Source organism: Dendroctonus ponderosae, unplaced genomic scaffold (assembly GCF_020466585.1).
Source record: "Dendroctonus ponderosae isolate FM_Combo_2020 unplaced genomic scaffold, Dpon_F_20191213v2 Dpon_F_20191213_1, whole genome shotgun sequence".
Classification (NCBI taxonomy): Eukaryota; Metazoa; Arthropoda; class Insecta; order Coleoptera; family Curculionidae; genus Dendroctonus; species Dendroctonus ponderosae.
In genome coordinates, this window is record NW_026017110.1 from 9,877,286 (window position 1) to 9,893,887 (window position 16,602).

At 33.6% G+C, this 16,602-nt stretch overlaps 2 protein-coding genes across 3 annotated transcripts in view; one reads left to right on the forward strand and one right to left on the reverse strand.

Moving 5' to 3' along the window:
• Nucleotides 1-714: 714 nt before the first annotated feature.
• LOC109537024 (polyamine-transporting ATPase 13A3) overlaps nt 715-16,602 on the forward strand; it is a 25,040-nt gene continuing 9,152 nt past the window's right edge. The window contains exons 1-8 of the mRNA XM_048660816.1: nt 715-1,134; nt 6,993-7,223; nt 10,732-10,966; nt 11,922-12,126; nt 12,186-12,399; nt 14,691-14,802; nt 15,711-15,912; nt 15,973-16,161. Of these exons, the coding sequence (XP_048516773.1) occupies nt 1,110-1,134; nt 6,993-7,223; nt 10,732-10,966; nt 11,922-12,126; nt 12,186-12,399; nt 14,691-14,802; nt 15,711-15,912; nt 15,973-16,161 (1,413 nt within the window). The 5' untranslated portion in view covers nt 715-1,109. The remainder of the gene's footprint in view (nt 1,135-6,992; nt 7,224-10,731; nt 10,967-11,921; nt 12,127-12,185; nt 12,400-14,690; nt 14,803-15,710; nt 15,913-15,972; nt 16,162-16,602) is intronic.
• LOC109545209 (histone deacetylase 11) overlaps nt 7,248-16,602 on the reverse strand; it is a 78,738-nt gene continuing 69,383 nt past the window's right edge. The window contains exon 7 of one of the 2 annotated variants that reach the window (XM_048660848.1): nt 7,248-7,674. In XM_048660848.1, coding sequence (XP_048516805.1) covers nt 7,648-7,674 — 27 coding nt within the window. In that variant the 3' untranslated portion in view covers nt 7,248-7,647. Of the gene's footprint in view, nt 7,675-10,957; nt 11,252-16,602 lie in introns of those variants that run through there. The other variant, XM_048660846.1, reaches the window with a different exon arrangement.

Genomic DNA, 16,602 nt, shown 5'->3' on the forward strand with positions numbered 1-16,602 from the left:
CAAATATTGAACAATTGCTCACTATAAGTAAATAAGAAACGATTTTTTATATCATAAACAGATTGACAGTTGCAAAATAGGAGATTGCACTGAATATAATGAGTATACGCGTAAATATCAGTTAGGAATTGGACAAAAATAATAATATTTATGCTGTTTAGGTTCGTAGCTAATAGACATTTTTTTTTGGTTTGCCCGGCGGCTGGAATAAAAATCTTCGCGAAGATACCCAGTGTTCCGAACTCTGGGTAGTGTTGGATTCTTACCAACTAAAAAACCCCCTTTTTTGTACTACGAGTTTTCGGGAGTTCTCCTTTAAAACTTGTAGTCCTCTCTAAGAATTTGTGAGCTCCGGCATCCGTATGCCATAGCATCCCATTCTCTCCATGCTAGCTGCTTGCTAGCATGGGCATCTTATTAATTTACACCTTACTTCTACTTCTAATAGACATATATTGCCCTATATATACCTACAAGGGTAATTTGCAGCAATAAAATTGTGTTAAGACATTTTTCATAGTTCGTTTTATCGAAAAAATAAACGCGACGTGAAAAATAACCCCAATCAACAAAGAATTACTGTGCGAAAATGATGCCTTTTTTTTCTGCCTTCTTAAATCGGCAAATCGCTTTCGCATCTTCAGGATGGATATTCTTTGGTTCCATGTTATTCCTACTGTTGATATCTTCACAGTTGTTTATATTTGATTATTGACTTTGATAATCAGCTGTTTCCAACAGACGCTGATGGGTTTCACTACATAAACAATATTTCAAATAGCTTAAGCTCATTTTCTTTTGTATTTTATGTTATCAGCTTGAAAGCACAGGAGTGGGAGACCATCAGATAACAACCAATTTAAGAACAATGCAATCTGTCAGTACAGTACCATTTTATTTCCATTCTAAGATAGTCATAAGAATTTTACGATAATGTAAATAAGATATAATTAATGCAGCTTTATTCTCAGCATTTCAGCAACAGTTGCCGAATTATTTTAAATTGCCAATTTGGCATTTATAGTTTACAGTTTTTGCGTTTTTGGTGCAATTGCGTTGCTGGTTAATTTACGAGATTTATTACAAAGTTTAAGAGTACAGTGTCTACGATGCCAAGAATTCTTTCGGATTCAGGTAAGTCTTAACTAAAATAATTCAAATAGTTTAGAGAGGCGACGACACATAAAATTAGACGATTAAATAGTTGTGTAAATCTGACTTTCCACCTCGGTCTACCTTTGCGTAAAAGATACATATAATACTGACAAATAAATTTTCCATTCTAAACTTGCCACATTCAGAAGTATTTGGCTCAAATTGGTATTAAGCTCAAATCATTACATTAATCGAGGAACGACGGTGGACAAAAGCAGTAGGGAGCTGAGAGATTTGGAAAACCGAAGGGCACGATTTATAAAATTGTGAAGAAATGGAGATAACATGGAACTGAATTACACGCCATGGGCACGGCATTGCTGAAGAAAATAACACACTTAGAGGACCTTAAAAATCCTATTTCAACGGTTGTAGAAGCTGCACACATTACAGCCTTCCCTGCTTGCTACAGAGCGTCGAACAAGACAAATTCGCAGAAATCATATTTACTTAAGTGAAGAAAATAAACAAAAACGAGTTTGATATGCCATGGAGTTTTTGATGAAAGGTCTCAGTTTTTCGAATACTGTCATTTTTAGCACCGAAAAAGTGTTTCAGTCCTCACAGTCTCCAGTCCTCATATCGAACCATTATAATGGTTGGGTTCAAGTTTTCCACCTACAAAAAACCATCAGAACAGCTCCCAGGATTTTGTTGGAATATTGACGGCAGCTTGAACAGCAAATAATATAAAGATATACCTTCAACCAAGAAAACGTTTTCTTTCTATCTGCAAACATTTTTATTTCCAAATTAGAATATTTTTTTTAACAAGAGAAATGCCCAATTTATCAAACCATATATAGTGCAAAATGGTTATTTCAAACTCAAGTTAACTGTTTACCCTGGTGCTCGAGGAGCCTTGATTTAAATCCAATAGAGAATGTGTGAGAATCTACCTAAGACGATCTATAGAGAACATTTTTGGCCGCAACATCCAAATTAAATATGGGAAAAAATTGAAGAGACCAGAGGATATAGTAACTGGGATCAGCTAACACCAGAATACACAAGCACCTTAATTCGTTTCATGCCCACGTCTGAATTTAGTTTTAGATACTAATGGGGCAGCAATAAAATATTAGTTTTTTTATCTAGTCTAATTAAATGTCTTATTAATACTCTTGTTTTAAATCTAACGTTTTATTATTCCTAATATTATTATTGTTAATCAGTTTCGAACATATATTGTTCGAAACTAATGGGTTTTTCGGGTTTTTAGGCCGTCGTTCGGTAGCCAGCCTAAAAACCCGAAAAACCCTTTAGTTTCAAGAAATAGCCTCGAAAGTATATCTCTTTTGTTAAATTGTTTGGTTTCGTTATTTATTGCCTAGCTTCTGAACAACTTTATGAAATTCGAATATTTTCGAAAAAAGTCGCTTTCGGTAGTCGGCTACTTTTATGTGTCGTCGATGGTACATTGTCTTTGAATGTTGGTTCTATATATGTTTACATTTTAAAACAGTGTTTTCTTTTCCAAAAGATGTAACTGAACTTATCAAAAATCTGAATCAAAACACCAAGCTTGAAAGGAGTATGTAGCGTTAGTCAATGCTAATTGTCTTAGCAACTACTTACTTATTACCGCCCGATTATACAATCGAAGGTTAAGCTTGGGTCTGACTAAACTCAACCTAAGCCCTGAACCTGAACTCTGAGAGGCGGTTGACGAAATCAGATCAATATCAGTTGAAGTTGAACCGGATTTCAAGAAAATGTCAGTGTATTTTCGCATTGTACAAAATTGGTCCCTTGCATTCGCCTCGAGGTTCGAGAGTTCACGTTCAGGTTGAGTTCGATTTAACCAAGCTTAATCTTCCATTATACAAGCGGGCCTAAGTATTAACAAACTTAAATCATGTTAAACCATATTTAGTGATACTTTGCTTATCTAGATAATGAGTTTGAAAATAAAATCGGACAACTAATTGAGCAACCAATTTAGTAATTGAAAAACATACTTATTGTAGAGTCAACAGTTATCTCTTCTCAACCATTACTTAGCTAATCAATGGTTCGGAATCTCGGTCCACAATTGACAATTAAAGCTACTTTTGATATCATTAATTAATATCAATATCCAATTAATACGCAGAGTATGCCAATATATTAACTCTAAGAGTTAACTTAACTCGTTTTCTCACTCTTTTACCAAAATCTGCCTGAAATCCATCTAGAATCCATTATTGATCAAATCAAAAAGTATTCACTTTTTGATGATTTTGATTCACTACTTGAGATGCCTCAAGACACCAGAAATTAAAAGGAAACTAGAAGGAAATAACTGTCCTAAAGAAATTCTGAAATTATTATCGGAAAAATGATAAACAAGAAAAAAATGGCAACGGTCCAGATCCCCACAACGTAAAACTATTCTGAATAATCTTACATCTCAGCTGAGACGAGAGATTAAACAAATAAAGAACGATACCATTGGCGAGATCTTACGGAAACTTACTAATGATTCTAGTACAGAAGATTCGTTATGGAAAACTACGAAAAATCTGAAAAGATCATTAATGCATGCACCCCCAATCAGAAATGCAGATGAGAGCTGAGCTAAAAACAATGAGCAAAAAGCCAGACGAGCCATAACGCATGAGACTTGTCTTCAGCACTTGTCTTCAGTCACTCTTACTGAAGTTATTAAAGAAATAAAAACTAATATCAATTCAAAAAAAGCTCATGGATTCAACTTAATCACAGGACAGATCCTCAAAGGTAATCCTCAAAGAATTACCGAAAAAAGCTTTAATTAAGCGCACCAACCTGATCAATGCCTCTTTTCGACTACAGCGCGTGCCACAGTTATGGATGGAAGGTGGCAGAAGTGATCATAATTCTAAAACCTGGAAAACACTACAATCGATCAAGTCCACAATCGTCAATACTATAGAAAACTCGCTAGAAGAGAAGAAAGTGCTCAGCTATATTCCTAGATGTTGCACAGGCTTTCGATAAAGTCTGATACGAAGGTTTGATTCATAAAATTAAAATGTTGCTACCGGTAGCAATACTCACAAATATTGAATTCTTAGTTAACTGAGCGGTACGTCAGAATCAGACAAGACAATGCTTACTCTGATCTAAAATAAATTCAAGCAGGTGTTCCACGGGGTAGTGTTTGCACATGGGATCTGCCTGTTGCTGATCAAAATGTTGCTACATTCGTTGATGACTCTGCGATCATAGCGATAGGCGACAGCAATATGGAATCTACTGAAAAACTCCAAGCAGCTATGAATGAGGTTCAACGTTGGACCCTGAAATGGCGCACCAAATTAAATGAAAAGCAATCGATCCGTATCGACTTCACCAACAAACGAATAGACTACACACCAGTATACATTAAAAAAACGTTTGAATTATAACGAGGAACAAACAAGACCATTGTGCAGAACAATTCTAACAATGCTGAATTTTATCTCGATTCCGCTGTCTTAACTCTTAACGAGAGGCATTTTATATAGAAAAACTCATCTTTAAAGCTGGTTTCTAATTTAATCCCAAAATGTTTTATATCATAGCAATCAATTCAAATTAAAATTTGGACTTACATGATCAGATTACATCTGGAGTTATACAGATCACAGCAAAGATCCGTTGGCGCCAAATAGTTTTGCCGCATAATGGCGAATGGGAGGAGCTTTAGTCCTATTGTCGCCACTGTGTTTTATACAGTCACTGTAGTCTGTCCCAAACCTCATCTTGGCAGTGGGGCAATAATTGATCTTTTTCTATTACTTGTTCACCGATAGAGACGGAAATCTCATATTGAGGGTCCAATAACTCTCTATTAACGTTTAGCTTTCGTTAAATTGTTAAAATTTGCGAAAACGAACGGGAGGAGCTGGCGCTGTCTGAAGCTATATATTTCTGTGATTTATATTTTTAAATTTTTCCATGCTTTTTCTATTTGTGTGTCTGTTATTTGCTATTTTTAAATACCGAAAATGCTTATCCATTGTAGTAAAAGCCATCCACAGCTCATTTTGCTCATTATTTAACCACCATCACTTAGATCAGGGCTGTCCAAATGCAATGCCCCAAGGGTCGCTTTATAAAAAACTGCGGTTTGGAAGGTCGCATTATAAAATACTTCGCATGAAACTTTATCAGTATTTTAATAATTATGGTATTCTAGTACAAAGAAAAAAATGCGTTTGTCTAATTATTTTAATTTATTAAAAAAATATCAAATTTCAAAAAAATTGTGCGAAATTTGGGATGTCGGTTTTCACTAACTAATTCTTGAATTATTAACTTTAATATTTGTTGTTGATAAGCGAAGCAACTGAGTAAGTGACTTATCAGAGAGGAAACATCTATATTTTGACTTCTGACATCTATGAATTTCATGTTGGAAAAGCCGCTTTTGCAAATATATGTGCTTCCCAGCAAGCCCAGTGTAAATTTCACAAGTTTTAATTTTTTTATTTTTTTTGTCGTTCTTCGGGCAGCAACTTGAAAAAGTCTAATCCAGTTCAGTTCTTCTTTGGTAAAAAAAAATATGMTTACAAATCACACAATTCCAGTTGAAGGTCTGCCCTGCCTACATTCTCAATTAAGATTTTAAGGGGCTGAGTAGAAACTRAAATCCCCCTTTCAATTTTTTTTAAATTGCTAAATCGATTATGGAAWTMTTCTTGTGTCAATGTATTTTATGKGAGGTAAATCTGAAATTTTCTCAAAATCCTTCATTTCTTCAAAATGTTGTTTACAACGGGGAAAAAATTAAAAATTATTTTTTTCTAATTAAGACTTGAGAAGCTTAATTTTGATGTTAAATCTATTTGTGTCCAAATAAGTTGACAATATTCTGCTCTTTTCCTTGTAGCTTCAAATTCAATTCATTAAGGTGAAATGTCAGGACTGCTAAAAATGCAAGGCCTGCTAAAATTGTGCATCTACCATTTAATTTTCCAGTTCCGTAGTGGTAGATTTGACTTCATCTTGAAGGAAAATAGGAATCTCCTTGCATAGGGTGAGGAATCGTTGCCAACAGTTCCTTATTTTTACATTTTATTTTCTTCATTTTTTACATTTTATTTTCTTCAAACGTGATGATTGCAGGTGGTACTTCAGTAAATTACAATATGGCGTCTTACATAATGACGTCACTGCCAAAAGGCCTGGGACAGACTGTACACACATTTACTACAAAATTAATTATTAGTGCATTAGAACAAGATATAAACTGAAATTTTGATATAATTTTTATTGGCGGTCGCAATAACATTTGATTATAATATTAACGTAATTTTGATATTGTTTAGGGAATTTTTCTAATTTATCAGGCTTTCGCATTCCAAGTTAGCAACAACGTTATACATAATTTGTAAATTATGCCCATTTAAGTATTTGTTCTATTTTTCTTGGGCCAACGTTTCGACTAGATTTAAACCATCTTGAGGACTACAAGGAAAAACAGAGTGGTTTCAGACTTAAGTATAGAAAAATAAACACATAGTCGTCAATGAAATATATTAATTTAGTCGTTTATATTCAATAAAATTAAAAGGAACCTAACAGAAGAATAAAGTAGCAAAGTACAAAATCACTAATCAGCCGCAGCATWAGTTCTATATAATATATTTAGTAACTTCTATTCTTAGTACTTATTGATTYTTCTGGAAATGCAGTTCTCGCCCACTTTTCACTAATTGAAATTCATTACTTAGACAACAGAGAACATTCTTTATCATATCGTAACAAAAGACTTGATGAAGTTCAGACTTTTCGGAGGCAAAACACCCAATTAAAAGGTTTTGAAATTGTTGTTTTAGTTCTGTAAATTTGTGATTTATTTAAGTATTTATTTGTACTTTTTTTCTCAGGATATCAACCAATATCAGGTTGTACTTTTCATGACATCTACAACGAAGAAAATGATCAACGGGAATGTCGTATTTATGGCTATAAAAGCTCAACTTCAAGACGTATACTGTTTCACCTTTTTGGCTTCTGTCTGTTAGGCATTCCGTATGTCGTATGCAACTCGTATCTTCGCTTAAAGTGCTGGTTTATCTACAAACCGTCTAGAATTGAAGATTCGGACATTTTCTTAGGTAAGAACAGTTTATATTTTCTTGTGTTTAATTTGGCTTTCAATGCAATTTAATAAATGTATAAATCGGATATGTGTGGGGTCAAAAATACGAGGCAATCAAGAGTGGGTAATATTTACAATAATTTTGATTGATAACGTTTAATAAGAGCACCAAAATTAGTTAATTCTGTAATACAAACATATTTTTGATATGATTTTGCACCCGACAGTTCGTTATGATCTTCCACCATCAAACATTAATCCAGAGTGTTATACCCGAACTGTGCCTCGAATTTTCGCGATATGTCAGCAGATTTGGTCTCATCTGGGACAAAAATTTATCAGGGCACTGTTTTTCGCACATAGTCTCTTTAATAGCAAGTGGAGCTAACGAAAATCAAGTCGTTGCTATCTGCTCCCTAACTGCCAATGCTACTTAAAAACTAGCTTAGCCCGGTGAACGACAAACCCTGTAACAAAACAGCAACTAGAAAACAAATCAATGACGTATATATTTAATATACCTTCATATTAGCAAATATATGAAAATATAATATTAGCAAATTTTTCAGATAAAAGTCATTATTTGTTACTAGATTGAGCTCTATCTGAAATTAATGCCACCCAAATTTCATTAAAAAACATTGCAGATTAATAACTCAAAATGAAATATTACTTGGTTGTTCTAGATCTATTTCTTCTTATCAAGCAAGCTCCGCAGAAAAAATGTCAAAACAGATTTTACCATTAAGACATTAAAAAAAAWTAAGGCCGGTATGTTTAGTCGATCTTCGGAACTTTGCCGGAGATTGTTTTGGCGTTTTGCCGTTTTGGCGATCTTGCCGCCGTCGACGCGATAGCGACGGGTTTTTGATGCATAGTTGTTCTTCGTTAGGCGGAATCGCCGACGATTGTCCCATAGAATGAGCATGCGCAATATCGCTATTCTGATGGCTTCTGCGGCCCGCTTTTGAGCTGATATTATTAATTTACTGATAAAAGTTCAGCACTGGTTGCTGTTTAGTTAGCTGGTGAATTATTTTAAATTTTAAAAGTCGGCGYTAGAAGGCAGAAAAGAAAGCTAGTTGCCTCGAAGGATAAGATAATGTATAAATAAATCCCAAAATAACATTTTTTTCTAAGAAAGGCATATTAGCGGTGAAACCCTTTATCAACGTTGAGAAAATCAACCAATTGATCCCGAAACCTCTTTTCTAAACATTAAAAAATGGAATGTAGTAATAACTTTGTTTATTATTATTATTATTATTTCAACAACACATCATACATAGAAGCTTGAATTTTTTTCACCGAGTAGGGACTGACCATAAAATTCATTATTAGATAGTTATCACAAGATATCTACAAACAAAACAAAAATAGTATAAAAAGCACGAGAAGTTGAGAACTTTCCCTCACAAAATAGCTTTGGCGATCGTTCGGAGATGCATACCCCATCTCCCAGAAATTCCCACCGCATCGCCCAACAACATTAAAATGCGCGTGCGTCAGATGCCCAACCGATCGGGTGTGCAACCAAAATTGCTTCCAGCGAACGTCGGGAGGCCGGCGCATCGTAAAAGATCGACTAAACATACCGGCGTAAGAACCAAAAATGTGGTTTTGTTCATCAATCCATCGTTTAAATTGATTCACTTATAACTTTTCGCTATTGCCGTGTATGCATTGTAGTTGTTTTGGCGTAGCGTCGGTACATACAACGTCGTTTTAGCGTGGACTTTTTCTGCTAACTATGGACTTAACTTTTACTCTTGTTGCTTTATTTTTCCCTGAATAAACAAGAAACCAAGAACCGTCGAGTTGGGTGGGCGCGACGGATGATGCTAAAATAACTATTTTTCTATTTACCGGTTTTCAATTTATTTGGGCAGTCATTTCCTTTCTACCATAGGCCAAGCAAGAGAGATGGAAATAATAGCTTGTTTGACCTATTAGAAAACCACCTGCGCTATCACGTACAGGGCAGTCCGTACTTCAATCGCGCTATGTCTTGGACAACAAAATGTAATTTTTTAATCTCTTATACACAATTTTTAACAAAAAAATTGCGTTTTTTTTTTGTTTCTCGCTTGTAAAATCGAAACGATTGAAGCAATCTTAATGGTATAATGGTTGAGGTCGATAATGAGAGGTCAATCGACCTGATAATGAGAACAGGAGAAAAGTTGACAAAATCGGAAAATTTAACGTTTTCTTAACAAATTCACAACTTGGCCATTTTTTAATATTGGTTAAGTGGGTGAAACAGAGACTTAAATATGAGTGAAACGGCCGAGCGCGCAAAAGCAGTCGAGTGCATTAAGATTGCTTCAATCGTTTCGATTTTACAAACCAGACAATAAAAAAACTCAATTTTTTGAGTCCAGCTTTGAGAAAATCCGTTTCTTGTAACCTTGGTCATACCCCTGAACAAAATGTTCCTTAAAAAGTGTCTATTGTACATTTATTCTCCTTGAGTCTATAAAAACAATTCTATTCTTTCTTTATTTTCCAGATCAAGAGTATGCAAAAATATATGTTTAAACGGGCTTTTTTTTAAACTTACGAGGCTACTAACATTTCTAATGATTTCTCCAGGGAATATTTAAGTCTAGACTAGCTATGCGCAAACTTGAAGTAAGATTATTAAGAAAATATGTCAGTATTTGCTCTTTATTACTACTTAGTGCTCTTGCATTGTCTATTTCGTAAAGATTTATTTATTACACTGCACAGTACTGCTGTTGACTGGAGACCTATCAGGATACCTATTATTCTGTTCTCTGGCCCGAAATCTCACAGTCGAATAGTCACCAACAATTCAAACAAGTTCAATTTTGTCTCTTATGTTGTTCCATTATTGCAAACCAATTTCTTAAATTTTACCATTTACTTTAGAGCTCTAAACTGATGAAGATCTAATGATTTTAGTCACTTTGATATTGCTAGTTATTTTTGACATGTTTTACCATCGCTTGCTCCGTAATGATACGTCCAGATCTAACGAGCCGAGTCCGAGACCAGCCCGAGCCGCGACAAAATTTCTTTGATGATTCGTCAAAACACCGAGAAACGATGGATTTTCTGTCGGTCTCAGGCTCGGCTCGTAACTTTTGGACGCGGCATAAGAAACATTAAACTGAACAGGCACGTGACATTTAGCTATGCTTATTATTATTTAGTTGAATTATTAATATGCTCATTTTTGTTTAATTATTTCAAGAAATTGTATTTTAGGCGGCGCTACATTCAATTGTAAATTTCTACATATCCAAGAAAAATTCCCAAATATATGTCTTATAGTAGGTACATTTTTTTTGGTCTTCACTGGAAAAATGTTGGCATTCGCTTTTAAATGGGTCACATGCATATATCAAACTACCGCTTTTAATTTAAAAATAATTAAGCTTTTTTTGATACAAAGGTCTAAAAACACCAATAGCTTTTATCTGCACGATAAAGTTATTTAATATAAATAAGGAACCTAAAAGCCGCAACGTATACGGAGGTTTTTTGTAATTTTCCAGTGCAAGGCAGTAACGGAAAATATACCATCGAAAAAGTGGGCACGGAAACGGTTGATTTGCCCCATTTGCCAATGGGTAGTTTTGTGAAATATTTCTTTCATCAACATACGAAGTATGTTTGGGTTGCTGAAAAAGGAACATTCAGCACGTTGAACCAACTGTTATGGTCTCATCAAACGTGTGATAGTATTTTAATGAATACTGAAGGTTTAAGCAAACAAGTACATTCAGAACTGTAAGTTTATTGTTTTGTCAGTTGAGTTATTTAAAATTTGCACTTGTGGATTCAGCCATTAAATTCACTTCTAAATCCCAGAACTACAGGATGGTCCAAAAAGTTGTTAATATCTAGTTGCGTTGAAGAAAATTTGTAGGAAGGGGTAAAAAAGTGAGATCGGTCTTAAGCGATAGTTGGACGTAGAAAAATTGGGTCACTCACTTTTTTCGTCACCAATTTTGTGCCTGCCTGTAGTGCGCCGTAGAAGCAGAGAGTTCTTATGTTTAAGCATACGGGTTCTACCTAAAATAAACCCGTTATTTAAAAAAAGTTCACGGTTAATAAGAAAATAAAGTTACTGTGCAAGTTATGTCGACACGATAAGCAATTGTTTTGTTACTGCTCTTCCAAAAAATTGAATAATAGTCCCAAAACACCTGGTTCCAACAAGACGAAGTCACTTCACAAAAAGTTGCAATTTGCAGGCAATTCTTCAACTTGACAAAGTTGATGCTGATGATAAACAGAGGGCAGGTATTCAGTGGCTCTTTCGAAGCCAAGATCTGAGCCCCAGTGTCGTTTTGTATGAAAACTGCTTAAAACTAAAGTGTTCTGAAATCGCGATGGAACAAACTGGATAGACCTTAACGGTAATATTCGTCAAAAAACGAAAAAAACTCAAGGCATCTGCCGCCGCGTTATGGCAAATTTCAGTTATCTGCTTAAGGAAATTTTATTTAGAAACACATTTAGAAAACTAATTAGTAAAATTGAAGTGCTTTTAATTTTATAAATTCATTTAAAAGTAAGCCATTTTTTGGATCACCTTGTGTTTGCTGATATCTTCCTTTTGTGATGGAATCTCCTAATCAGCTAACATACATATGTTTCGCTTTTTCTATAGCAAAATACTTTAAATTGTTTTTTTATTAATTCAGGAATCTGAATCAACTGACTTCATGTCTGTTCTTAGGTTGAGATTATGCGGTCCAAATAAGATTGAGGTTGAAATCAAGTCTTACTGGAAACTATTTATGGAAGAGATTTTTCACCCTTTTTACTTATTCCAGGCATTTTCTGTTGCCCTATGGTGTTTCGATAGTTATGAGCTATATGCAGCATGTGTTATTATTCTGACATTATTTTCCAGCATTACTTCGCTGATCGAAACTCGAAAGGTGAAAGATTATTTTCATTTTTGATTTGACGAAAGTAGTTTTTTCCGTTCCTGTTATAGCAAAGCAAAAATTTACACGACAAAGTAGAATCTTCAAAGTGCCATGATGTAACTGTGCTGCGAACAATTCTGGGACGGAAAGTAAGCATGGCAATTGAACCTGAAGCTTTAGTGCCTGGCGACTTAATAGTCATGCCAGCTGCAAATTATATCATGCCATGTGATGCCGTTTTAATTACTGGGCAAAGCATAGTGAATGAAAGCGTTCTAACAGGTATTTATCTATTTTTATTACTCGACGTTTAAAATTTATTTTGGGATGTAATGATATTATGTACCATGGTTTTGTTTAACACACTTTAAGAGTCGTTACCAAATACTTTTTTAGGAAGTAAATTTAATATGAACAAATTTTTGCTTAATTTCAGTAGCTTCCTTTCTCATTCAGTAACCCTTCCTTCACATTCAGTAATTCCTTTCAGTAACTCAGTTTTATTGCTGAGAAAATGTTGATGATTTTTTTAATTTTTTTCAGATTTATTTTAAAGGCCATTTATTAATAATATTTTTAAAATGTCTTCAAATTTCAGAATTTTCCAGTTTTAGCCAAGTTACTTTTTCTTCTAAATGATCAATTTTTCTAAAGTTTTACTTAAAAATGCTGACAATCAACACAAAGGTATTTTCGGCGAAAAATTATGAAATAAATTTCGAATCCTTCGTTGCTTTGTAAAAATTTTTGAAATCTCTTTCCAGCTTCGAATTTGGAACAAAAATCAAATAATTTTCTACCAAAAAACGAACAGAATAAGCGAAAGTTTATAGCATTTTATATATGTATATATAGTTTCACTTAAAAATACTGACAATCTGGAGGACTTTTACGCGAAAAATTAAAAGATAATATTATAGCTTTATAAAAAAATTACAAAAACTGTTTTCAGTGTCGAATTCGGGACAAAACCATTAAGGTTTTCTCCAAAACCGATCACAAAACTAAAAGTTGGGGTGTTTTCAGTCATAAATGACAAAATTAATTTTGCTTGAAAATATTCGCCCCGTTCATCGGTTTGCCGGGAACTTTAGAAAACTCTTTTAAGCTTCGAATTTGGCCAAAAACCAAATAGTTTTATTCAGTTTTTACCGAAAGTAATCAGGGCTATCTTAAAAAAAAACGACCAGAAAGCAAAAGTTTACAAAAATTATTGGAAAAATTCGCCGCCCTCATCGCTCTGAATTTATAAAGTTCCTTTAAATTTTCAGCTCATTCACTCGCCTCCTTCACCGCTTTGCAAAAATGCTTGGAAAACTTTTTGTAGCTTCCAATTAAGGACAAAACGCTAATAATTATTTCTAGGTTTTTTTTCCAAAAATATTAGCCCGAACTGAAAAAGCGAAAATTTATAATCATTTATTTGGAAAATTTTTGGAAACTGGAGTTTCTTCACTTTTAGGTCAATTTTTCTAAACAACACTGTCTCTAAACAGAAAAACCGCGTTTTTCCTAACGTTTTACTGTAAAATACTGGCAAACTGAATCTTTTACGCAAAAAAATTAAAAGATCGAGTTTACAAGAAAACTCGTCGACTTTCTTTAGACTCTTGTCCTTGTCTTTTGGGTTCTGTTGCTGGGAAAATCTAGATAACTTTTTTAGTCGTTTGAACAAAGTAGTAAAACGTTACTTAGAAAAAAATGTTAATAACCTTTTTTTAGATGTGAGAACTGTGTCTCGGGTCTAATAAAGCTTTAACTGAATGATGATGACTTATTAACCGATGAGTTATAACTCGTTAACTCAGAGAGCGGCAACAACTCTATAGCGCAACTCCACACAGTGTGTCCCAACTTTGTCATTGAGTCTTTTACTCAGTTGATGAAAATTTTGAACAACCTTCCATAGACTAACGTGTCCTGATTTACTTGTAGAATTATCGGTAATTTCCATTACCGACTTGTGTGGTAACATGATAATACTCACACCATTTGTGGTGGTTCAATTTCGAATTTTGCATAAATATATGGATCGCAATTTACAGCATTAATTTGTGCCCTATTTTCACCTCGACCCTCAATCATCAAACATTTTTACAATTTCTAGAAACGGAACATCAAAACCTGTGGTACAAAATACCGTTAATTTTAAGATGGAATGCATAATTTCATTTTTGCGGTTGTCCTGCTTTAATGGTTTATATATTAATTGTGAAGATAACGTTTGTTAATACTCTGTTTTAAAGGTTCGGAAGAAAGTAGGAATTTTAACAAGAAAAAATCAAACCACTGAGCAAAAACCAGAAAAAGTTTTATATTCTATAAAATTCTAAAAGCAGTATTAACAAAGAAGCTATTGAAATTAAAGAAACATTTTATTAAAACTTTATTACGCTGTATCTGGAAAAGAAAATTAATTCGAAAATATATTTATTTCAATGTTTTTCATGAAAACAAATTTTAATAGCAACAAATGCTCAATATCATGAGTTCAGCAGATTCGGCAAAATAATTTTTGCTTCAAGTTCATAGAATTAAAATATTGAGTATTTAATTTCGAACACTTTTTACAGGAGAAAGCGTTCCTATAACGAAAATCTCTCTTCATCCTAGTTCTGAATATTATTCAGGAAAGGCTCACAAACGGCACATACTTTACTCTGGAACCCATGTGCTTCAAACCAGGTAATGTAGCGATTTCTTACTGTTATAACATTTGTCGTTTATTTACTTGATTGTATTAAAATAAATTGAGCAGTTTTCTGCAAGGTATAACGATTATTTAGACATTTTGAAAAGTGGTAATAAAAATATTAATAATGACAATTTCAGGCATGTAATTAAGTAAACAATACACAGTGTAATAACCGCAGAATTCATGGAGATAACTAACACGTTAGTTAAATCGTTGACTTGGTTTGTTTACATGCTCAGAAATATATCGGGTCATACCTATACGATATGTAAAAATATGATAGTGTCGCATTTGGAAAAGTGGCTTTTGCACATGCAAAATACATTAGGAAACGGTTTGGGCACTGTAACTTTTGTTGTGTTGAGTTTGTTTATACATATATTAGCATTGCCACAAACTTTTATGATCGTAAAAACATGAAATTTTTATATAAAAATTTACTCATTTCTTTAAAACTGAAATGTTGATCTGAAATGGAAATGTATTCAATATTCCTTATCAATTTATGGCAAGGTGAGGCTATTTTGCGACTTCTTTTCTTAGAGGATGGTGGTAAAAATGACTAAAATTAGCTTTGCTGAATACTTAATGTTATAAAAATACAGGGTGGGCCACATTCATAAGCTCTCACATATTTTAACTGCCGATATTATAATTATTTTTGGAAATGTCGGAACTCTAATGCCGCATTTGTCGTATTGCTAAACTATTGGAATTAAAAGGTATAACATAACTCTCTACTTGGCTTGGCTCTAATGATCCTCCCCTTGAGTATCAACCAAAATGACAATCATTTTCATCAGAAAATGCAATAATTTAAATTCGAAGCAACGAAAAATACTTTCACAGTTGTTCCAGTACAATTATCTTTGAAAAAAGCCATTTTACATTTTTTTAGGTATTATGGGGGAAAAGCTGTTTTAGCTAGAGTAGTTTCTACAGGTTTCGACACTACAAAAGGTCATTTGGTGAAAAGCATTTTATTTCCCACTCCGGTGAATCTCCAGTTTCATAAGGACTCCTTCAAGTTTATATTTTTTATGTTTATTATAGCGTTTTTTGGAATGGGTTACGCTTTGTATCTATATTATGTTCGAAATGTAAGTGAACGGTTTTTTGTAAACGGAATGGGATATGATGAAAATAACTGTTTCTTTTAGGCATCCGTTGCCGAAATGAGTTTTCGCTCTCTGGATATCATTACCATTGTGGTTCCGGCAGCTTTGCCGGCTGCAATGACCATTGGAACAGTTTACAGTCAAAGCAGATTGAAAAAATTAAAGATTTTCTGTATTAGTCCTCCAAGAATAAATGTATGTGGTAAAATAAAGCTGGCATGTTTTGATAAGGTAAGTAACCATGAGCTAATTAAAACTCACTTTTTGGTTATTAATTTCTATTATTATTGCGGAGTCAGTTATAATCAGTTATAATAGTTTTTATACATTAGTTGTGGTGTGGATAATAATATAATAATATCTCTCAGATCTTTGAGATACTCAATTTCAATTGCATTTATTAGAATTTTACACATTAGAGTGAACTAGAATTTCAATAAAAACCCTAAAATTKTTGAGTTAATTTAACGGATTTATCAAACTGAAAATAGTTTTTTCCAAAGAAGGGATTGAATAATAAGTATTTGAAAAATTTTTAAAACCCCTTTTTAAATAATTCTAAAACCGTACTGAACCAATCACGGGTTACAACTTTTCTCTAAGAATATCCGAAAAAATATTACATAAACATAAATAGTGTTTCTTTTAAAGCCTTTTTTGCACTAGTTTCCC